Genomic DNA, 24,809 nt, shown 5'->3' with positions numbered 1-24,809 from the left:
TACAGGCAGAATACCTACAGTCGGGTGCTCTTCTATTTTAATCCATCTTTTCCAACTTGTGCATTTTTAGTTGTCTAGCCCTATAGTTAATTACGGATAAGGACAGGCTTCTTACCAACATTTTGCTGTTTACTGTATGTCTTGTTTTGGTCTCATATCCTTTACCTAGTTTTTCTGTTTGCCTCTCTATAGCAATTTTGTCATTGGTAATGTTTTATGATCTAGCTGTAAAGTTAAAGGAATCTATTTTAAGCGGTAAATTAACCTCATCATTTGCAAACTACAGTCTTACAGTTCTGCTTCCCTGTTAACGTCACCCTTCACTCAGCTGTACAGTAGGCTCATTCGCCTGTGGTGCTGTGGATTGTACCCATTGAGTTTCTACCTGCTTGAGTGTGGCTTTTGCTTGATGGGTAACTCTCTTGCTGCCTCCTTGGTTTCTAGAGTTCACAAAGTGACTGTTTCAGCGCTAGAGTGTGGTCATATTGATAGCATCACTCTTAGAGGTTTTCTTTCTCTGTGCAGCTATTTATACTCACCATGCTTTTTCTAGTATCCCTTGTTTTCTCCTTTTAAACAATGTATTTGCAAAATCCTAGCTCCTTCCGTCATCATACTCCTTACTGCAAGTACAGATCTTCCAGGACCTCGTAACTTCTTTGGCCTATTTTACTGAGATTATGGGTTTGCTGCCCTTGCCATTGCTGTAGATGAGTCCTCTGCTTAGCTCTTTAGAACAATCTTTCACAGGCTCCTGGAACTCTCAGCCTGGATGTGATACTTGCCTGCCAGTGGTTTAGTGAAAATGAATGTGCAGACTTTGAGGCTCTTTCTCGGATTTCCCATCTGAAGTCTGTAGTATCTTGTCAGTCCCCATCTCTGTCTTCAGCCCCATAGGACTCCACTGTAAAACCGCACACTGGAAAGTCCTGTCCAAAAGCTAGCTTAATATGTAGCTCTTACCTCAGAGGGCCACACCATATTCAGATTCTGCTACTAAAAATTCTCATGTATTTTTAAGTTCTGCAAGTTTACATTCCTTAGAATTCAAAGTCATTTTTTAAAAGAAATTTTGAAAAAAAAATTTAAGAAGGTAGCTGTGGTTATTTAGTAAAGAACAATCTTATATTTCAACTAAAAATTTCTTTTGTAGGATATTGCAAATGAGGACCACCAAAAAATTGAAGTGTTAAAATCAGAAAACAAGAAGCTAGAAAGACAAAAAGGAGAATTATTGATAGGGTTCAAGAAACAATTGAAATTAATTGACATTTTGAAAAGGCAGAAGGTAAGTCTAACAGCAGAAGCTATGTAGATATGCTACAGGCCTTCCTGCTATAAAGTTTAGGGTTGCTTTGTTTGGAATATTGCACATAAAACTGTACCTAAAGATGCACTGTATACATGGAAAGTCACATGTGTGTAATACGCTATATACATGTAAATTCACGTGTGTAATACACTATATACATGTAAAGTCACACGTGTGTGATATACTGTATACATGTGAAGTCACATATGTGTAATATACTGTATACACGTAAAGCCACATATGTGTAATACACTGCATACATGTAAAGCCACATATGTGTAATACACTGCATGCATGTAAAGCCGCATATGTGTAATACACTGCATACATGTAAAGCCACATATGTGTAGTATACTGTATGCATGTAAAGTCACGTATGTGTAATACACTGCATACATGTAAAGCCACATATGTGTAATGCACTGCATGCATGTAAAGCCACATATGTGTAATACACTGCATACATGTAAAGCCACATATGTGTAATATACTGTATACATATGAAGTCATATATGTGTAATATACTGTATACACATAAAGTCACATATGTGTAATATACTGTGTACACATAAAGCCAAATATGTGTAATACACTGCATATATGTAAAGTCACATATGTGTAATATACTGTATACATGTAAAGTCACATGTGTAATATACTGAGCTTCACTGGTTTTAAAAATGTGTATATATATATATATATATGGTTCTTCCCAACTTCAGAGAGTATCATACAGGAGAATGACACATTTTGGTGGATTATTTCCCTCTTCAAACTTTGAACAGTAATTCCAAAGCACACTGCGCCGTTTTTGAAATGTGGCAAAAGACAACTCACACAGTTCTCACTTTATTTCAAAGATCAGGTAAAATAATAGTGAATTATCCTTTTAACAGCAGTTTGGTCTTAAGTGTGATGCCCATTTAAAATGTTACACTTGGCATTAGGTGTGGTGGTGTAGGCCTTTAATCCCAGCAGAGGCAGGTGGATCTCTGTGAGTTTGAGGCCAGCCTGGTTTTCAGAGTGAGTTCCAGGACAGCCAGAGCTGTTACACAGAGAAACCCTGTCTCAAAAAACCAAACCAAACAAAAAATAACAACAACAAAAAAAATGTACATAATTAGAGTATGTGTTCAACAATGGGGCTTGTTTAATGATAGCATATTATCACAAACTTACAAGTTTCCTGTTGTGTGGCTTTCTCTGAATCAGACATGGATTTTTTTAAACAGATGCACATTGAAGCTGCCAAGATGCTGTCTTTCAGCGAGGAAGAGTTTATGAAGGCTCTCGAGTGGGGCAGTTCATGAGTGAGCGACTTCAACGTGACGCTTGTTTGTGAGCGTTTATCCAACATCGAATTGTAGTGCTTCTTTGCTGTTCATAAGTAATGAGATGTTTGTGAAATAAAAAGTTCAGGGATCAGCCTGCTGAAATAAACCGTGTTTGGGAGAACATTCTAAGGCAAAGCCAGACTACACTACTGGCCTTACTTCCTTTTTCTTTGATAGTTGTACCATAAAGAAGCAAGACTTTGACTTTTAATTCTTTTTTTATAACCTGATATGGGAGTGATTTCTTTCTAATCTGTTGCTTTCATTGGTTAATTAATAAAGAAACTGCCTAGGCCCATTTGATAGGCCAACCCTTAGGTGGGTGGAGTAAACAGAACAGAATGCTGGGAGAAAGAAGCCGAGTCAGGCAGTCGCCATGATTCTCCCACTCCAGACAGACGCAGGTTAAGATCTTTCCTGGTAAGCCAGCTCGTGGTACTACACAGAATATTAGAAATGGGTTAGATCAAAATGTAAGAGCTAGCCAATAAGAGGCTGGAACTAATGGGCCAGACAGTGTTCAAAAGAATACAGTTTCTGTGTAATTATTTCGTATAAAGCTAGCCGTACAGGCGGCCAGGTGCCAGGAACGTAGCCCGCCACCCATATTACAACAATAATCCATTAGACGCAGCATAGGGCAGAACAAGACTCCAGGGATACACTACCTCAGTTAGGTGGTTACCTGTTACCCGAGGCTGCTGCATCCGAACAGCAGTGATGCAGGCGGGACCCTGTGTTCAGTAATTCAGAGACAGTGTGGAAAGAGCACCGAGTAACACCTAGGTAAAAGTGACAGCTCCTGGTTACAGCAAAGAAAACTTTGTTGACAAGGGCCGGACAGTTTACCCTTCCTCTAGCACAGCACAGAGATACACAGAGAGACAGTTAGGGAAAAGAAACTTCATTGGTCTCCAGCACTGGGCCCATGACAGTAAAACTCAACAGACTCTTGGCCCTAGACCAGTAAATATGCCTGCCCTGATGCTAAAATGGAACCTATGGTTCCTGCAAGATAGACCAAAGTTCCAACCCATATCCGGTCTGGCCGACTGCAGCAGCCTTGCGTTGCGTATGCACTTAGGACCCTCCATAGCTGGCAGGCCTCAGCTGTGTACCCCGCCAGCTGCCAACCCCATCCCAGGTGCTGTGGCGGCATAGATGGCCGTGGTGCAGTCCACACTGAACTAGCATGCTGACCTTGGGCTTGAGGCACCCTGTAGTGCTGCAGGGGCTGCAGTGAACGGAGACAAGAGCATTTGGACACTCTAGGCCAAAGCCAGGCTGCAAAGTCTGAGGAAGTGCCTGCTTTCCCAGTGCATGGGTGATGTCTGCCGTGAGGATTAAAATGGGGGAGACATCACCAAATAAACTAAGGTGCCTGAGACTGACTCCAAGGTGATGGACATACACAAACTCAATAAAAGAGATTTGGCTTTTTATTTAAAAATGAAAATTCAGTGAATAAAATGAAAATGCAGTAGAGGATCAAGTGTCAGTAGAAGGATCTGTCACCCTAGAGATGGGCAATACAGTCAGGAGAGGAGAGAGGAGTCCAGCTCCCAAGTAAACACAGGAGAAGCTGGCTCATAAAGGGGTAGGAGAAAAAGGGGGAGCGATGAAAGAAACAACACTTTCTCAGTTCGAACATAAAATGTTCAGGACAGGAAGATCAGAGGCCTTAAATGATTTAATCCAAGTAAGACCAACCCATGGCATAGTATCAGCCTGTCAAAGACAGACAACACATCCTAAAAGGTTCCCATTTAAAGGAGTTGGACACCAGGTAGCTCATGTCTCTCAGAAACCTAAAAGGCAGTAAGAGAATGGAGTGATAAATTCAAAGCTCGGAATGACAAAACTACAAAAACCTGCCAAGAATAGTGAACCCAGCTCAGTCGTCCTCCAGAGATGGACAGGTAACGTTTTCTCAAACCAGCCCGTGAGTTCATCACCTCAGCTGATAGAAGGGGATGCTGATGGTAGGCATGGATGAAGTTCAGTTCAGTCAAACTGAGAGCATGCTAACACTGACGGAGCCATGAAAATCACTCCCATCTTTATAAGGTGGAAGTGTTTTTTTAAAAAGTGTCAACAATCTGGTCAAGGGTCTACCGTTTGAAAGATGTGATTGTGAACTGCACACAAAACAGTGCAGAAGACATATATGCTGCTTTCTTGTAATCAAAGTTACCAACATAAAATAACAACTTGTACAAGACCCATGGGTAAAAAGCAATGGTTAAACATATTAGAGAAAAGCTCTAAACTGTGAAGAAAGAAGGAAGAAAAGATTCAGCAAAGCAGTGACTCTCGGTACTGTATGAGTGGATTAAGTTCTCCAATTAGAGAACCTGATAGAGGGAGGGTTAGTCAGGGTCTCTATTGCTCTGACAAAACACCATGGCCAAAAAGCAAGTTAGGGAGGAAGAGGTCTATTCGACTTCCACATTGCTGTCCATCACTGAAGAAGTCTGGGCAGGAACGCAAACAGGGCAGGAACCTGGCGGCAGGAGCTGAGGCAGAGGCTATGGGGGGGGGGGCTGCTTATTGGCGTGTTCAGTCTGTTTTCTTATAGAACTCAGGACCACCAGCCCAGGAATGGCATCACCCACCATGGGCTGGACCCTCCTCCATCAATCACTAAGAAACTGCCCTACAGCTGGGGCGAATGGAGGCATTCTCTCAACTGAGGGTCCTTCCTCTCTGATGACTCTAGCCTGTGTTGACACACACAGCCAGCTGCTCCATAGAGGGACTAAACAAATTCATGATGCCTCTAAAAGACTCATTTAACAGAAAAGACACTGAATGTGGAGGGATGGCAAACATACAGTCTATGAAAATGGGAACTGCCAGAAGAATAGCACACAGCTTTAATCCCAGCACTCGGTAGGTAGAGGCAGATGGATCTCAAGAGTTCGAAGCCAGCCTGGTCAACTAAGTGAGTTCAAGGACAGCTAGGGCTACTCAGAGAAACCCTGTCTCAAAAAACCAAAAAAAAAAAAAAAAAAAAAAAAAAAACAGGAACCAAGAGAGAATGGGTACTTAAAATAGATATGTCAAAAGCTATAAAAAGAGGGAAGAAAACCTTACATAATGGTAAAAGGATTAAGTCATCAATGGTAATGGTGGTGAGCATGTATCTACCAACAACAAAACTAAAATACATAGACATCTGCAAAAAGGAAAGACATACTGCAATATTAGAATGGTAGAAGACAGCTATTACTCCATATCCAACAATAGACCAGACAGAAAAATCAAAAGAAAAACTGAACTTAGCTGTAGCCCAGTTAAAGAGTGCCTGCCAGGATGAACAAAGCTCAGAGTTCAATCTCCGTCTCCTCATAATCTAGTTTGGTGGCCCACACCCATGATCCCATCAGCAAGAAGCAGACACAAGAGGGTAAGAAGTTCAGATCATCCTCAGGCAAATAGCAAGTTCAAAGCCAGCCTGGGATACACAACACTATGTGTCCAAAAACCACAAAGAAACACAGCGAACTTAATTTATACTTTAGACTAAATAAATGAGCCTAAAAAGACACAAAACACTCTCTCCAACGGCATAATACATATCTTCTCCAATCTATAGAACATTCTCCAGAACAGACCACCTGTCTTAACAAATTTAAGAAGACATATTGAATCTTTCTGGACTTTGATGGTATAAAAAATAGACCAACAAGAGGAACTTAAAAATTTTACAAACACATGCAAATTATGCCACACGATCCTAAATAACCAGTGGGCTCAAGAGAATAAAGCAAATTTAAAACTTTTTACACAAAATGGGAATGCAGCAAAATGCCTATATAAGAAGAAAGTATCATCTTAGCACTGCAGAAATGCCCAAGTAATGTACTGAAGCCAAATCCTATCTGGTCAGTGCAAGAAAAACAGGAAAGATCAGAGAAGAAATAAATTACAAAAATAGCAGAGGTCATGTAGCGCTAGCCGGGTCTGGAGAATCTAGCTGTTTTGTCGCTGGTTCGACACTATAGGTGTAAAATACCAAATCTGACTTCACATGACAGGTTGCAGCAAAACACCAGTTAACCAAAAGTCATGTGTAAGATCACCTCCAGCCTACGAGTATAGGGTACATTATTAGACATAAACAAAGGCCAGTGGAATAGTTCAGTAGAAAGGGCACCTGGCCCACCTTGATTCAGTGGGACCTGATCCCTGGTGGAAAGAGAGCCAACTCCTGCAAGCTGTCCTCTGACTCCCAAATACAACCATAACAAGCACAGGTCACACCCATACTCACAAGTAACACAAAGATTAAGAATTAAAGACTTTGATTTCTAAAATAAATAAAAGGATTAATGCTAGCTGGGCATGGTGGTGCGTGCCTGAAACTCTGGCGTCCAGGAGGCTGAGGAATGAGGGTCAGCAGTGTGCTGCTAAACAGAGCTTGATGCCAATGTGTGGGATGTGAGTTACTGTCTCAGAGTTAGGTCCCTTTCTCAAGACATCATGTGTATTTTAAATATTCCAAAATCAAAAATCAACAGCTACAACAAAATATCCCAACTTCTATGCCAAGCAATTGCAGATACAGCATATACTCAACCCACATGAAAGAGCTGGCTGTCGAAAGAAAGTAACTTTTAGCCAATAGGAGAAAATGCCTAATTAGAGATGAAGAAAAGGGACACGTCCATTGTACCATATACAAAGGATCATAAGAGTGTTATAAATTTAAATTATCTATGAATAATTGGGGTTACACAGAATAAATTAATTTCTGGAGATATACAACCTACCAAGAATTAACTGTGAAGAGACAGAAAATCTAACAGACCCATGGTGAGAAAGGAGGTCAAGGAGCTCAAACAGATAACAGAAAGTCCCATTGGAAGCCGGAGAGGAGTTCAGTGGTCAAGTGTTCCTGCTACTGCAGAGGACCCAAGTTCAGTTCCCAGCACCACAGGGCAGCTCACAACCACCTATGTAATGCCAATTCAAGGGACAAGTAAACAAAATCAAACCAACAACTTCCCAGAGTCCAATATCCCGATCAACTCAGATGCAGAAATCCTCATCTTGACCCCAGCAGGCAACTCCAACAGTGCATAGGAAGCTCGCGCTCCATGACGAAGTGGGCTCATCCTAGATGAGTCAGCGTTCAATCAATAAACATGCCATGTTGACAGAACAAAGAAAGTTTGTAACAGCACAAGACTGAACAACATTTTATATAACAAAAACTGCCAACAAAGTAGGTTACAGAAGGAATGTACTTCAACATACGACAGACGCACAGGTAACAACACACCGAACAGGAAAAGCTGACACTTTATCCTCACATGACGTTTGTGTATCTACTAAAGTTCACACTTGAGAACTGTGCAACAAAGAAAAGAAACACAAAAATTTTGCATTGTTTTAAGGTTGCTATTTGTGTTGGGCTGCATTCATACTTATCCTGACCACATGCCAGGTTGGCCATACCTAGAAGACCTAAAATCAGACAGTTAGGAGCACAGGCTGCTTGCTCTTGCAGAGGACACAGGTTTGGTTTCCAGTACCCATATAGTGGCTCACAACCATAACAATGTAACTCCAGTGGATATGATGCCCATTTCTGGCCTTCTTGAGCACTGCATGCATGTAGTACACATGTAAAATGTTGCAGGCAAACACATGTAAAATGCTTTTTTAAAATCAGAGCAGGAGTGCCAACGAGATAACTGGCAAGAGAAAGAAAAAACTGCTTCTGCTTGGCCTCGGTGGTTCTATGGGATTCTGTGGCACGCCATCGTAGAGTGCACAATGAATAAAGTGACTAATCCTTCAGTTAAACTACTGACGTGTTTAATTTTCGTCTAACTGTTTATAAATGGAGAAAGAGGAGGATGTTTTAGAACATGCAGACACTGGGGACCCACTGTCACCAACTGGAAGAGAGCAGTTACACTGACATCTAGTGGTAGCATCTGAGAAATCCAGGTTTCACCCGTCCTGCAGAGCTGATCACTTCTCTTCACTGGCTTCCCCCCTTTTCTGATAAGCTTTCTTAAACTCTTCACCGAGCATGTCAACGTCGTCCTCTCTTTTAAACACTCCCTACCAAAAAAAAAAAAAAGCATTTTGTTGGTTACTTTTGAATATGAGAGCATTTCACTGAATGCTCTTAGGGCTAACTTGCAGGGACACAAAACTAAAAAAGTTATCCAAGATAATGAAATCCATCCAACAGGTTAATAAAACTTAATTAAAAAATATTAGTACTTTCCAAAGAATATGTCTTCAAGTATATCCTGAATATTCTTGAGCTGCCCCAATTTCGTCACCTTCACAGTAGAAAGGACATACAGGCACTGACCTAGAACATCTAGCTCCAACAATGACTGGCTACATTGCCTGGAAGGAACGGAGCTTTGTGCCTACTGTACTCTACGCTTGTCTAAATGAGCTGTCATAGTATATGGGGTGGGGTGGTAAGGGTGAGAAGGCTGGCCTGGGCTACATTACTGCATGGTTACATTCTTCATGCCTCAGTTCGAAGCTCATTTTGGGACATTGAGTTTAACGCTAATAGGTCCTGTCTGCCCTACAGACTATTTTCTCACTACAATGTTGAAATCCAAAAGTCTTCTTAGCATTCATAGTCTGTTTTATTAAACAGAGCAGTCATAGTGGGTTTTAGCATCCGTCTATCATTCTGCATTAAATCTGCCTGACTAGTTAGACTATAAGACCTGTGGCCAGGAACTTTTAATAACTTTCTTTCTCCTTTCATTGGTCAGGGACTGAACACAAAACACACACTTGATTCTGCAGTCAATAAAGGCCTCAAACAATATGACTTGTGTATTCGAAGGACTATGGCTTTATGAATCCCCGTGTTTATATGAACTAGGAAGCGCGTTATTAGCAGTCATTATGTGTCTCGGATACACATGAAAATCCACTGTTTGCAGCACGGTCTCATGTCAAGCACGTTTATCATCGTCTTCAATGTTGGCTCTAGGGTAGTTTGTTTTTAGATGTTTATCATCATCTTCAATGTTGAATCTAGGGTAGTTTGTTTTTAGATTTCCCATTCAACAAGGAGATGAAAGAACCTCAAAAATGTTAGCTCAGGGACTGGCTAACTGCATAAAGATGTAGCTCACTGCATAAAGCATTTGCCCAGTGTGTACAAGGCTCTGGGTTATATCCCCAGCACCAAATAAACTCAGCAAAGTTACCATAGTCCCAGCCCTCAGGAGGTAGAAGCAGGGAGGACCAGAAGTTCAAGGTCATCCTCAGCTACAGAGCGAGTTCCAGGCCAGCCTGCACTAGACCTTGTCTCAAAAAGTAAGTAGGTAAGTAAATAATAATAATAAATTAAAAAAGAAGTTCAATAACTCTGGCTCGAATAGCTAATTATGTTCCAAGACCAACTTTTCCTATAGAGGTGTTTAGAAAGGACTACGGGGCTTCAGCCTGAAAGCACATAAAGTTACACACTCCAACATCTAGAGTCGGGTCATTGTTTTCTCCATTATTACAAGTCATGAAGATCACACACTAAAGTAAGTTCTCACTCACTTTGGGGAGATAGCCTAGTAATTTTGCAGCATGTTCTTTGAGGAGTCTCAGCCTTTCTTCTTCAATAATCTCATTGATGCAGCCTTGCCGTCTTTGCTGTAGCTGCAATTCCTCCAGCTCGCGTTTCTGGAAATGAAGTAAAAGTGTCTTAACTGTCACAAAATACATTAATCTCTTATGAAATTTACAAATTTAACTGTTCTTGCAGAGAACTGAATGACAAGCCTGATGGGTTCATGGTAAGTTTAGAAGACAACAGTGTATGACTTTTACATATACAAATAGACATACCTGTATTTTTTAATAAAAAGATTAATTTTTTATTTTTATTTTTTATTTATTGTATATCCTGGCCATAGTCGTCTCCCCCACCCCAATTCTCATCCCCTAATCCACTCTTCCTCCTTTCTGCTTAGGAAAGGACAATGTACCTGTATTTCCATCATCGCTATTTCTTTAAACTTTTAAGAACAAGTTATGTCCCACCCACATTTTTGGTTTTCTTTATTTAGTAGTTTTTGTGTTTGGACCCTGGGCCCTGCACCTACTGAGCACACACTCTATTACTGAGCTATAATCCTAGCCCTTATGACAGGAAGTTTTAAAGAGGCAAGTGTGTATTTTTAGGAAAATTTTCAATCTCAAGAAAAAAATGTATTCAAAAGAGCAATTCCCTAATAAATTTAGCAAACATTTATGGAGTTCCCATCATATACCAGGTACCCAATACCCAAAACTGTTTACAGTATGTGAGCCAAAAAAAAAAAAAAAAAAACATGAAACATGTGCATGAAACAGACCAGGCTTGTCTGAAGTTCATTTTCCATATGCAGGTGTGGAGCACTGCAGAGGCCAGCAGAGGCCAGCAGAGGCGCTCTAGTGCTTCTCTTGAGAATCCTGAATTCTTCGAAGGCCCTGAGCCATACAGTGCAGAAGTGATGCTGTCTGAATAGTCTTAAGGCCCTTAGGGACACACGGAACTTTATCCAAATAAGGGTCTGAACAGGATCTGCAGCGGTGGGAATGGAACTTGGATTCCACACAGGCTACCTAAGAACGCTACCACTGAGCCAAAGCCCAGCCCTGCTTACGGCATTTTTATCAGATGACGTAGCCTCTCTAACTTGGGCACAACACAAGGTTTCCCTTCTTGTACCGTGCGCCCCACACTAAGTGTTCAGCCCTGTGTCACAAATTCTACAGTGAGTTAGCACGTGTGGGACAAGATCTGAAATGATTGTCAGTAAGAAATGCCTTGGGGAATGTTTAGGATTTTGTCTAAACCACACAGATTCTTAGAGGTAGACAGGATGACAGACACCTGCTTAGGCTCTCAGGGCGGCACGGCGTCATGAACTGTTAAGACATCCACATCTGCAAACTGTTGTCATTCCTACAGTGTAAGTTGTGTCTGTGTCCCTGGGCAGCTGTCGTGTGTGTACAAGTCTTGCTGGGTTACCTATGACTGTTCTCAGCTCTGTGACCCCTAGATAGGCCCATCCCATCACTGGTCCTTCCCTTTTACAGGAGGGAATTCAAGGCCTTATAGGCAATTCCAAAGCGTCTTCCTCTTCTGCCTTCTTAATTACTGTGCTCACAGTCATTGCCTTCATTAACTCAACATTTATAAATATTTAGCACGTGTCAGGCAAACTGCACTTTATAGATCATTATCTCCCCTAATGGCTAGGTTTGGGCCGAGACTGACTTACACCCAGCCTGAGCAATGGAGGCTTTTATCTGATTAAGAGCCCACTGAGGCTTAAGTGTGAAAAGGACATGATAATTATAAAAGCCACTGACTGGCAGACTGACTAGTTACAAGGAGACCAAGCAGAAATTTCAGGGAGCAGGAGACCCTGCTGGCCTCTGGTTTTCTGTGATTATGCCATTTACAGTCTTTTAGCTTTTTGAACATGCTTTGGTCTTTCCTTCCTCCTCATCTTAAAACTACAATGTTCTCCAAGACTCGATCCTAAGCCCCCTGATGCTTTCTTGCTATTACACCATCTCATATAAATCTCTTTGTGCTACTTACTTCCAGGTAAGCACTTCTCAAACAAACAAACAAACACAGCCTAAGCTTCCCTCTAAAATGTAACTGCACACGTGCTCTTTGAGTTTGACATATTTGGGATGTTTGGATTGCTTTGATTCCTTCCTTCCTCTACCCTATATGCAAGGGGAAAAATATCATACGCAGTTTCATTTCATTTTTTTAAGAAAAGAATATTCAAACTCTCTCTGTGGCCTCCGACTGCTGCTTCCCGTGCACATCTGCTGCACACTGCACCTTCTGTGTGCCTAGGAAGCTGCACTTGCCACACTCGGATGCCCCATCTTTTTAAAGCCCTCACACACGGCTATGCCAGGTGCTTCAAACACCCGCTCAGTCACACACACCATTTGAGTATTCTTTCCGCTTTGTCAATGGAACATAAATATTTAAGTCGGAATGTCAAAGTTATAGTCTGGTTCCCTGTCCAATTCCTAAACTACGTTTCTAACAATTCACCTCTTTAGGCCACAAAAATCAATGTGAATAAATACCTACTCCTTCAAAATCTACTTTTCCCTGTACATAATCTCTAGGGCATGGCCTTCTCACTGAGGAGGGAGGTGACTATCTTTGTGATCCACAGCGACCCCTCCAGGCTTACCTTCCTCCCATCGTCAGTGCTGCATGTCCGGCCTCTGTTTGCACACTCTACCTCTTCTCCCTGAGGCCCAGTGCACTGTCCACTGGTTTCCCCAGATCCAGCATCACCCATTTCACATCTTCCCTTAATGCTGCCACTTGAATCACCTTTCCACATGCCAACCTTAGCATGCAGTTTTCCTAATTCTTCAGTGACTTCTTGCGGGGACGGGAATCCATCTTAATATACAAAGGTATCATAATGTGGAATTCCTCTCTGCTATACCAATACCTCCATGCCATTATCATCACACATAAAATATAATTTATGTTTTTCTCAACCAAGACTGTAAATTCATAGACGACACAGATGTTGCCACATAAAAGCCTCACAACCAGTTTCTAGATGCCTTAATAAATGATCGCTCAGTAAACTTATAGATCATATGATTAATAAACAAATATTACCATAGTATGACACCTAAATGGCTCAGTGGATAAAGTGCTTGCCACACAAACATGAGGACCTGAGCTCATATCCCCAGTACGCAGGTGAAAGCAGGTTCTAACAAAAACGGAGACAGCAATAAGAGAATCCCCGGAAGCTGCGGGCTGTCTGGCCTCCAGGACATCTGCAGCAGAACTCCAGAGACCCTGCCTCAAACGGAAGGAGAGAACCACACGCGCAGTTGTCATCTGCTCTCTCACACACAGGCGCTCAGCAAACGTTTAATGAGGACTGAAGAACCCAGTGCTCTCCTTACTTTGTCTGCAAGGAACTGGCTGCGCCGCTCCTCGATTAGTTTCTCCACGGCCCGCTTGTGCTCCAGCTGCTTCATCCGTTGTTTCTGGGCATTCATGAGCTCTATCCGGTCGTCTTCAGCGAACTTAGCCAGCATGGCTTTTCTGAAGGTCTCCTCCTCCTCTTTTGCGGCCTGTAGTATTATTTCCTTCAGGGCCATTTGGTCTTCAAAGTCTTGCTTCATCTCCCTCTGCTTCCGCAGTTTCTGCTCTGCTTCTTCCTGCACAAGGATGGAGCGAGAGTTAAGCTTTTCCTTGCACATTAATGAGAGGGCAATCTCAGCACACAGGGGGCAGAAGCAGGAGGATCAGGGCCTTGAAGCCAACCTGGGCTGGTGAACTTGTCTTGGGAAAGGCAGATTTGGGTTTGATACACATTACACTATGAAATCATATAAACAGAATTAAGCCTTTTCATGACAACACTCTGTCCCACTTAAGTCTATCTGAATAAAATGTCGTATTATTTTTACTTATATATATGTTCTATCATCTGTCTATTCAACTAGAACTGGCACAAATTTTAACTCATCTTTTCTAACCTGATCATTTTTGCCCAATCCCAGCACAAACCCTAGTCACCTAACATCCGTACGTTCAAACCCTTACCGTCTACACCAGCCACTGCACTCCATGTAACATGTGCCTCCCACTCCCTTCTGAAAATAACAACACCCCTCAAAGACACCCTTTCTTCTCTGGGCTCTGGGCACACGATGCTGACACTCGATGTTTTGCACTTACTTGCCACATACTGCACAGACACCAAAGGCTTGGAGAAGACAGTGGAGTTTGTGATATTGAGTCTGGAATGTGTCTTGAGTTTATCACATCCCATTACACACACACACACACACACACACACACACACACACACACACACACGATATTGGCAATCCTGGGACTCTACCACCTATGCAAAATTTGATTTAATTCAACAGTGAAGACATCTTGAAAGAAAAAAAGAGGGAGGTGTTTGGCCAAAGTACTGTTGTACTGTGAAAATGTGCACACACCCTCTGCTAGGTCTGTAATAAGGACTACGAGTTATCAGTAGGAGCTGCCAAACTTCCTGTCTAAACCTTGTTACATGGACTCGAAAACCTTTGAATCATTTGTTGTACATAACTGGGCGGTGGTGGCACACACCTTTAATTTCAGCACCTGGGAGGCATAGGCAGGTGGATCTCTGAGTTTGAAGCCAGCATGGTCTACAAGCAAGTTCCAGGGCTACAAAGAGAAAACCAGGGAAAAAATCATTTGCTACAGTCACTCTGACCCCAGCAACTTTGCAGAGATTCTTTAGGTTCTCTGCCAGAATCACAGCACTAACAGGGACACGTGTGTAGAAACTGTGTGCTGTTTTATGAAGACAGTCCCAGGAATCAGCGGCGAGAAACAGAGTGTAGCAGGAAAGAAGAAAAGCCAACACAGGGCATGTAGGGAAAATGGTCACCCGTGGGCACAGAGGCCGTCCTCTCAGGACCTTCCCTGGCAGGGACAGAGGAGCGATCACTCATCAGAAACTGTCCACTTGGTGAGGGATGGTGACAACTCGTCCCCACAGTGGAGAAGTGCCAGCATGGTCACTCTAAGCTCTTACAAATGTGCCCCGCAGCTGTCCCTGAATGGCACCAACGTGTTGAACTTCCGAGAAAGCTGCCCCGGACAGCAGCTGAGCTCACGAGGCTCCACCCACGTCATCCATTCAGAGCATTCTTGAGCACTCTCTGACACAGCCGAAGGCTCAGACAGCACCGTGTTTATGCACATCATAAAGGCTACCTTCATGTTTTAGCAATCAGAAGTCCTGCTCTGAACATCTGTGTATAAACACGTGTGTATAAACACAAGTCATTGATTTGTACCTATCGCTTTCCAAGACTGTACTTAAAGGTAATACTTTCCACTAACCTCTGCTATGTCCCATGTGTTTTGCTACATTTTTAAAAATTATTATCATTCAGTGGGAAGTATCTTTCCTTTGCTCATTGCTTTTCTACAAACACATGGCTTCATTACTGTATACTTTAGGACTAGACAGTCATTCTCATTACTGATTCTTCACTGTAGAGAGAAAACAGATTGGATATGACAGGATCTTGTGAATGCAGAGGTTTGCTTTGTGTCCTAGGAGCGGTTTGTTGTGTGGAGTCTTCTCTAATGTGGGCTGGCCCAGCCGGATCACACTCCCATTAGGCAGTGGGCTCTGCTGCTGAGGACTCGGGCATACCAATGGCAAAGGACCGCTGAGGTCTCCTACTCCCCTCTCCCTCCCGTCAGTTTTCTCTCATGTATCATGAAGTTGTGCTGTTAAAATTCACGTATCTTAGGGTTATCACAGTTACCTGGATTGATTTATTTTGATTAAAAACGTCCCTGCCCTGATGTTAACTCTGTCTCATATTAACACATGCACTCCAGCCTGCTAGCACTCACCGGTACTGAGTCTTCCTCCATACTGCCCTGAGCTTCCCTCCATGTGCGCTCACGTAAGCTGTGTAGACTGTGAACAACACATCGTGTTCTTCACGATGCTCTACTTTACCAAGCTTGGGTCTTAGTCTTTTGAGTGCAGTATCTATGCTGCCTACCAACAGTGCAGTCACTAACATGGCTGGGTTTGACCACGCTATCCTCCTACGATTTCATCTCGGAATCCTCTCCGCAGTCACTCCCCTGGCCCTGAGACTCACCTTCAGTTTCTGCTTCAGGATCTCGGCCTGCTCCTCCTGGCATAGCTCTTGCCGCACCTGCTCCAGGTCCTCGCGCTGCCGCAGCATTTCCTCCAGTTTCTGGAGCAGCTGTTAGGAAGACACGGTCAGAAGACCTGGACTGGGCGGCGGTTCAGGGGCTCAGGGGCTCTTTAAAAAGCAGCCATTTCCATACCAGATTCTGGCGCTGGGCCCTCTTTTCCTCAGTCTCTTGAACTCTGGCCATCCGCTCGCCTTCTCTTTGCTGCTGTATGCTGGCAAACTCTATAATCTTCCTGTTCTCCTCCTCCATCTCCTCACGCTTCTTCTGTCTCCAGAGGGCTTGCTCCTGCTGGAACTCGTCAATGTACTTCTTAGTTGTGGTCAGTTTCTCTAATTTTTGCTGTCTTTCCCTAAAAAGCAATCAGGGGGACGGTTTTATAGTTACAGAAATAAAATAACAACAGAAAAATAATAGACTGTTTTGGAGTCACTAATGCAGCACACTTTCTGGGTATCAAGGGTGGACTTTCCAAGAACTACCGGGCCTCTCTTCTAATGGTGACATTTAAAGCACCTCATTTCAGAAGGGTGACACTGCCCGCAGAGCCATGCAGCACTCTGCACGTAAGCTGTGTGCCGTCAGAAAACACGTGTGCTGACATAGAAGACGTACAGATTTAAGAACAAAGGTTTAGGTCATTTACCCCTTATACACCTATTATTTTCCAGATCATCTATTAATATTCATGCTGACAAAGATGAGGAAGAGCCGTCCAACACACGGAACAGTTCGTGCTGGCTGAGGACGCACACTGGGCCAGGCACCTTTGGGGTACACTTACAACTGGTCCTCCTCGTAGATCTTCCTGACTATTTCGTCAATCATGAGTTTCTCTTTCAGCAGCTGCTCATAGGCCTCCTCCTTCCTCCGCTCCTGCTCTTTGAGCTGCTTCTCCAGGTCCAGGTGGTACTGCGCCTTCTCCCTGTTCCGCCGGTCTTGCTTGATGCTCTCTTCCTTCAGGAACCTCTCGTGCTCCTCCATCATGGTCCTGCCTATCTCGGCATCACGTTTCTAGCATGAAAACAGAACTGATCCTTCCACTTTCCGGAGTGAACACAGTTGATTACAGCACTATAAACAGACAGCTGCACATGGGAAAGCCTACTATGTAAATATTTTTGATCTATTAGGTTAAAAGCAAGAGTAAGTCTTTGCGACCTGGAGGCTGTGACTGACGAGTCAGGCCCTAAAGGAGTATTCTTAATCTTTCCAGAAGCTTAGGGCAACACCTGGCAAGGATAATAAAGTCAGAATAATAATACATTCAGAAAATAAAACATAAAATTCCAAGTATTTTTGTCAGTAACTAACTACTTCAGCCGCCAAACTATGGCTTCGTCTGTAAGCTGAGCTATGCGGTGTCCGTATCTAAGGCTGCTGTTTTCCAGCTGCTGCCGAGGACCCCTCCTGCCCATCTGCCATTTGAGGGCGCTGAACAACTCTCAAGCTCCCCCAGATGAAGCTCTTTCCTGTCACACAGCCTTCTATGTATTAAGGCTCAGTGTGGTGATTTCAACTAAAAGGTCCCAACGTCACTGTGACTCTCGCTCTCTCTCGTTTTCATTCTCGCCCACACAGCGCCACTCCCACTGAGTTACAGACGAGCCTCTCAGGAAGGTAAAGCCCTTGCTTTTCTTTTTTTTTTTTTCTTTTTTTTTTTTTTTTTTTTTGGTTTTTCAAGACAGGGTTTCTCTGTGGTTTTGGAGCCTGTCCTGGAACTAGCTCTTGTAGACCAGGCTGGTCTCGAACTCACAGAGATTCACCTGCCTCTGCCTCCCGAGTGCTGGGATTAAAGGCGTGCGCCACCACCGCCCGGCACCCTTGCTTTTCTTTAGCATTTCCAAACCACTTAACTAGTACGTTTAAACCTACTGGAGTAATGACTAAACTACCCTTCGTCTGTGTGAGCCTTCACAGGGTCACACCTCAGACACCCTGCATAGGAGATACTTACATTAGAGTTATGAATCTTAGCAATGAAATAATTTTAAATTAAGGATCACAACATTAGGAAGGTTGAAAACCACTGTTCTATAATCTTCTAGAGTAGCCTGTGACCATTCTTAGGAGTTCGCATGCTGCACCACACTGGTTTAAACATTGTGTTATTACATTATAATCCTATGTGTATAAACATGTTTGCCGGTACTCACAGTCCACATGTATAAACATACACTTTTATATGTAACTGTCTGGGTGACGCCATGTACCTACATTTTGATTGCTAACTCAGCAAATCTTATTTTCACACCGGGGCTGCTGGAGCATCCCCCGGATCTTGCTCTCCTGGGAGCAACCTTGCCTTCAAGAATTAGACAAGGATGAAAACAGAAAACCAGGAAAAAGGGTTACTTTAGATAACAAGAGTTAGAACAAGGATGGAAACAGGAGCCTGGAGAAGGGGGCTTCTACAGCAGGAAAGCTTCTACACAGACCTAGCACGCAGTAACACTCAAACATACAACTGTGGAGAGCACAGCAGCCACATGCTAGGATACAGACAGTTGTACCGTGTTAGCCTGTCACAGCAAGTTCAAGAACAGTGAACGTGGGGGTCACCTGGGCCTGACAGCTCGGTGGAAATCACTCAGGGTCTGAACGTTTCTGTGGGGGGGGACCTGGCCGAGCAGGTTCTTTACAGAGGCCCTGCTCTTGGAACCGGGCTGAGCACAGACCCGAAGCAGCTTTACCATTTGCTCGTATTTGATGGCGTCCCTCTCGGCAATCTGGGCAGCTCTCTCCTTATTCATGTAAGCGGCTTTCAATTTCTGTTCCAATTCTCTGAGTTCAATGCTGTGGGAAAAATGCAGCTTTAAACTTGAGAACAATAAAAGAATTCAGCTTCACAGAAAATCTGGTGAATTCTTATTTACTCAGACTGTACAACTGGTATTTGAAGTTCACAGTTAACTCATTAGATTTAACGGATTACTCTTCCCTAACTTAATCTTCCTTTACATGTATTTATTTATTTTAATTTGTGGGGGTTCTTTCCTTCTACCCTAAGGATCTGAAATCAAACCTAGGCCTTCAAGCTAGGCAGCAGGTTAGTACTAAACTACCAGGCTCCCACATTTTATTCTATCCTCCAGTAGTCTCTATCTTTGGTTGTCTTAGTAAAATCTTAGCAATTCTCTGGAAACTGTATCTCCCAAGTCTGGAGTAACAGTAAGACAAGGCTGGCTTAAGTAATTCAATCCTTAGCAGCATTAAGAAATGTATTATAAGATGGGCGGTGGTGGCGCACGCCTTTAATCCCAGCACTCGGGAGGCAGAGGCAGGCGGATCTCTGGGAGTTCGAGGCCAGCCTGGTCTACAAGAGCTAGTTCCAGGACAGGAACCAAAAAGCTACGGAGAAACCCTGTCTCGAAAATCAAAAAAAAAAAAAAAAAAAAAATGTATTATAGGACAAGGAGTGGAGGCACATGCCCTAGAACCCAAAACTGGGGAAGCAAAAGCAGGTGGAACTCTGAGGCTAGCCTGCTCTACACAGGGAGTTCCAAGCCATCCAGGGCAAAACACTGAGACCCCATCTCAAACAAAAACAACAAAAGCCAAGTATTCTAGATTCCACAAGTCAGGACTTTTGTGCTTAGAAATCATTTTAACATTCATCCTTACTGAAAAAGACCGAAGGAACTAATACTCAGATTTCCCTGTCAACACTAACACTCCCTTCTACTGCCGCAGCTGATTTTCTCAGCTCTTTCTGTGGCTGACGCCGTGATTCAGCGGAGCACGTGTCTAGCACATGCAAAGCCCTGGCCTCAGTAGTAACAAACAGGGCAGTGTAAATGAGCATCTGACGCGGTGTTTCCAGGGACAACGTTAGCTGTAAGAGCGATGATCTAAGTAGAGTCTCACTTGCAGGGCTTAGGGTGGCAGAGTGCAGGGATGGACTACAAATGTAAGAAGCAGAAGCCATGCCACCTGTTCTCTCGCACTTGCTGCCTCATCTTCTCGTCCTTCAGACTCTCGTGCTTTAGTCGGGCCAGCTCATTGGCAAGTCTCTCTTCCTGCTCCAGCTGTCGATCCCTCAACATCTTGTTCTCTTCTGCCTGAACAGGAAGTGCAGCGTTAGTTACCCACATCCCTGGCTCAGACTTCTCCCCGTCAAAGCTGCATGTGTCCGAACAGCAAACTAGCCACCCTAACGGCAACAGTCGACTGTGTATTTTAAAAATAAAAAATATTTCAGCCGGGCGGTGGTGGCGCACGCCTTTAATCCCAACACTTACAGATCTCTGTAAGTTCAAGGCCATCCTGGTCTACAAGAGCTAGTTCCAGGACAGGCTCCAGAGCTACAGAGAAACCCTGTCTTGAAAAATAATAAATAAATAAATACTATTTCAAAAAAATAATATTTCAAATACCTTACCAGAGAGTATTGTGAGGAATAGTAACACACCTATATTTTCATTCTTCTCAAAATTTATCAAGGTTTTACAATTTATTCTCTACTCTTGTATTCCATTCCATTTTTCTTATTATCTTGCTACCTCTACTACAATATTTTAAGTCAAATTCCAGGGGGCTGGAGAGATGCTCCGAGATTAAAGGCACTGGGCTGCTCTTGCAGAGGACCCAGGTTTGGCTCCCAGCACCCACATGGTGGCTCACACCATCTGTTCCAGAGGCTCTGACGCCCTTTTCTGGTTTCCTTGGCACCAGACAAGCACACAGTGCACAGATTCACATACAAATAAATACAGCTTTAAAATAAAACATACCTTTGGCCACTGCTGCCCACCAGGGAAACAGCGACACTGGATCTACCTGACAAGCAGTTCTTTTTATAACCACACCACAAATTAGCAGTATTTCCTCAGTGAGGTCAAACGTCTTGCCTACATTCATTTCCCAACCATCTTAAAGATGTCTTTTTCAAAACCAAACAAGGTCCACGCATTGTATCTAGCTGTCTTTCTCAAGTCTAGTCTATTTCACACATTGGTCACCCCCCACACACACACACACATTTTTTTATCCCCTAAACCATTGGTGAGTGGCAATCACAGCCTGTCTAAGTCAGGGTTTCTGATGTTGGGTTCAAGCACATAACCAAAAGCAACTCAGGAAAGAGAGGGTTTATTTCAGCTTACAGTCCCACATTACAGTCCGTGATGGACAGGGACCATGAGGCAGGGGCTGATGCAGAGGACGAGAAAGGATGCTTCTTAGTGGCTTGCACCTCATGGCTTGCTCAGTCTGCTTTCTCAAAGAATCCAGGACCACCAGTGGTCCATGTCATGAGCTGGACCCACCCACAGCAACCATCAACCAAGAAAATGTACCACAAGCTTGCCCACAGGTCAGTCTGGGTCACGTTCTCAACTGGGGTTCCCTCTTCCTAAATGATGCTAGCTTGTGTCAAACTGACATAACGCTATCCTATTGTATCCCCGTATTCTCTGGTTGCTCTCTCAGAGGTTCCCTGAACTACCTTCTCTTACACTTTCTGTGAAATGGTGGGCAGACATGGAGGCTTCATTACTTCCTGAGTTAGGAAGCACAGGCCTGTAACCTAGAATCAGGAGGCCGAGGCAAGAAAACCACCAGACATCCAAGCACAGCTTGGTTCTTATTCTGAGTTCCAAGGCAGGGCTACATATTGAGACTGTCTCAAAAGTAAGTAAACAAATAAAACAAAAATAACGCATGAGCAATATTCAACATCGTTAGCGTCAAGAAATGCAGATCAGGAACTGGAGAGATGGACCCGAGTTTGGCTCCCAGCACCTACGGCAGGTGGTTCACCACTACCTGTCACTCCAGACCCAAGGGATGCAATGCCTCTGGTCTCTGAGGGCACCTGCGTTCCCATGAACATAGCCACAATGTAATCTACACAATTAAAAATAAGAAATCTTATAAAGCAAATTAAAATTGCACCAGGACATCACACCATACAGACTGGAATGTCCATTTAATACACAGACACATCAGGCTATCCAATAAAAAGATAGGCAGATAATTAGAATTTGGATTTCAGATTAAAAGAACAAAATTTAGACGAATTACTTCTTTGCAAGTATTTCCCGTATGACTGTGTATCTAAGAATATGTAACTACGCGGTACATACTTAAGCATTATTTGTTAGTTACCTGATATTCAATTTTAACTTCTAATCTTGTATTCTAATTTGTTTTGGCATCCTTACCCCACTCCTAAGGGTATGTTGATCTGACCAGAGCACAGCATACTCCACAGGAATATGTAATCTAACCCAATTTTAGAAATTATCATCCTTCTAGTTCTTCCCCTCTCCTTGGTCACATGGTGATGGGCATTCCCCTCTGTATGCCCGCTCAGAGCTGAAGGACCGGGTCTAAGTCACTGGGACTTGGGCCGGAAGGAAGCCAGCACCCTTAGGCCCTCTTGCTATGTCCCGACCCACTCTCAAAACACTGGACACACAGTGCGCTGGTGCGCAAAACTTAGCAAAACATGAGGACACTCTCTTCGCGCTTATGAGAAATCACCTATCATTTCCCGTCTGTTTCCTCTACTACAATCTCCAAAAAATACTTAGAAATGCCCATGATTGATCTAGCCAGTACATCAGGACGTAAACACATGCATATGGTGCCTGAATTCTTCAAAAATTAAAAATGTGAGCATATGTATATCTCATACACGTTCATCCCCCACTGCTTAATGTTGGAAATTTTAAAAAAGAAATCCTTAAAGATTTTTTTATTAGAAAGATCTAGAAGGCAACACAGTTGTACTCACATAAAAACCTGTGACGTTAGCAATTGTGGACTTCATTTATGTTTAATATCAAGAATGCTTATTCTTATCACAGACTGTTCTAAAGGTTTCACATCTGCTCATTATTAAAGCGATCCTAGGAAGGGCGTACCATATCAGATTTTATAGATAAAGCATAAAAAGGGACGAACCGACCCCAAGTTCTTCAGCTAAATCAACCCGTACTCTGAAGGATTCGGTCACTTCCCAGCTTCCTGTTTCCTCAACTCCAGAACTAGCAGCCATCTTCCAAATTTTCCATGTGAAGAAAATTAACAGCGAACACTGAAACTTACTTTTTGGATGGCTTCTTCCATGTCCAGCTCAAACTGCTCATTCTGCAGCACCCTGAGGAATCTCTTCCGTTCGACCCTCTCGTCGTTTTCATTTTGCACGATCTGGTTCCTGGTTTGCCTCTCTAACTTATTCAAGATTTGGATATGCAACGATTTGCGGAAGTTTTCATCCACTAGCTTCTGGTGTCTTTCACTAAAGCTCAAAGCTCTCCTTCTGGAGGCCTACGATGCGGGGGGAGGGAAATACACATAATTCAATATTCCACGATCCATTTTTCCAAAAGATACTGCTGAAAATCCCTATAACGAACGATGTGAAAATAGGTAACAGGCTGAAGGGTCTTTGGCCCCCTTCCTGAATTCATAGTATTCCAGATGAAAGTTCAAATGGGATAGGGTAAAATGATGACGTACTGATTAAATGGGTACTAATAACATTCCCTGTTTTGTAGGGGAAGCGGGAAAAGTTGAAGTAATTTAACTCAAAACTCAACAGTACTAATGAGAGCGAAGGTCTCCAACTGCAGCTTTACCACTATTCAGAGAGCCGCTCCCCCAAAAAGCAGATTTAAAGATATATCTATCTCGGTGAGAATCGGGGGGGGAAAGTGCAGAAAAGCCTTAGAGGTCTCTCAGAAAACAACCCGGAACCTTCTAGAAAGCAATGAAAGTTTCTCATTGACCTCTCGGATTACGCACTTCGAATTATATTTCAGAGGTAGTGAGCTCTAGACTGTATATACGCATGCAGTCTGGAGGTCCCCGATCCCTGCCCCGGCCTCCGAGCTGCTCACCATCCTGGCTGACTTTAAACCTCCTCGGGCTGGGTGAGTCTCCGGTCTCGGCTGCAAACGCGTCTTCTCTAGCAGCAGCGGTCTCCGCCTCACAACGCGAGCTCGGGTGTTTACGCTGTGTCCCGGCAACCGCCAAAGCACGCCGCCCGCCCGAGCGCAAGGCAGCCTCCCATTGGCTGACACGACATCAAATCAGCTCTAGGAATCTTCGTTGCTAGGCAGCAGCGCGCCTTCCACAGGACCAAACCAGAAGGCGCGAAGTTCGGACGCTGCGCCCTAGCAGGAGCCGTTTACATCCGATGGGAGCTGATCTCCGCGGACTAAAGGCCAGCTGAAACCTCAAGAGACACCACCACCACCAACAACAAAATACCTCGGAATTCTCACTGCGATGGACTAAGGGCGTGTCCTCCCTAGAGCGACCCCAGGCGGTAGCGAGCTACCCAACTGTGGGTGCTGGGAGCTGTTTGGCAAGGATCTTTTTAGGAGGTGTGGCCTTTCTGGAAGAGGTGTGTTATTGGGGTGTGACTATCCCCAGAATGCTCACTCTTTCTCCTGCTTACAGATCTTGATGT

General features: G+C 43.5%; 2 protein-coding genes across 3 annotated transcripts in view; one reads left to right on the top strand and one right to left on the bottom strand.

Annotated features, from left to right (window-relative positions):
• Positions 1–3,128, top strand: part of Tex9 (testis expressed 9) — a 39,779-nt gene extending 36,651 nt beyond the window's left edge. The window contains exons 11-12 of the mRNA XM_057768268.1: positions 1,154–1,288; positions 2,545–3,128. Coding sequence (XP_057624251.1) covers positions 1,154–1,288; positions 2,545–2,622 — 213 coding nt within the window. The 3' untranslated portion in view covers positions 2,623–3,128. The remainder of the gene's footprint in view (positions 1–1,153; positions 1,289–2,544) is intronic.
• Positions 3,129–3,131: 3 nt separating this feature from the next.
• Positions 3,132–24,337, bottom strand: Mns1 (meiosis specific nuclear structural 1). Of its 2 annotated transcripts, XR_009057024.1 has the most exons (11): positions 24,235–24,337; positions 23,441–23,662; positions 20,321–20,448; positions 19,081–19,183; positions 17,172–17,401; positions 16,523–16,739; positions 16,330–16,437; positions 13,597–13,854; positions 10,195–10,320; positions 8,580–8,724; positions 3,132–3,428 (listed from the first exon to the last, which is right to left on the bottom strand). XR_009057024.1 is itself a non-coding variant. In XM_057768267.1 (10 exons), the coding sequence occupies exons 1-10, from the start codon at positions 24,235–24,237 to the stop codon at positions 8,632–8,634; spliced, it is 1,488 nt and encodes a 495-aa protein (XP_057624250.1). In that variant the 5' UTR covers positions 24,238–24,337; the 3' UTR covers positions 7,083–8,631. The 2 variants fall into 2 exon arrangements, 1 of the variants encoding a protein (XP_057624250.1); XM_057768267.1 differs by lacking the exon at positions 3,132–3,428 and having other exon boundaries at positions 7,083–8,724.
• Positions 24,338–24,809: the final 472 nt, after the last annotated feature.

This window comes from Chionomys nivalis, chromosome 4 (genome assembly GCF_950005125.1).
Source record: "Chionomys nivalis chromosome 4, mChiNiv1.1, whole genome shotgun sequence".
NCBI lineage: Eukaryota > Metazoa > Chordata > Mammalia > Rodentia > Cricetidae > Chionomys > Chionomys nivalis.
The sequence above is the reverse complement of the archived record's forward strand: the minus strand, read 5'-3'. Positions and strand labels throughout refer to the sequence as shown.

What these genes read in the sequence shown, in the direction of transcription:
- Mns1 (XM_057768267.1), bottom strand. An exon ending in GGGCCCAGCGCCAGAATCTG is followed by an intron (nt 16,438 to 16,522) that starts GTATGGAAATGG and finishes TCTTCCTAACAG; the next exon opens with CTGCTCCAGAAACTGGAGGA. An exon ending in GCCAGTTCCTTGCAGACAAA is followed by an intron (nt 10,321 to 13,596) that starts GTAAGGAGAGCA and finishes CTTCATTTCCAG; the next exon opens with AAACGCGAGCTGGAGGAATT.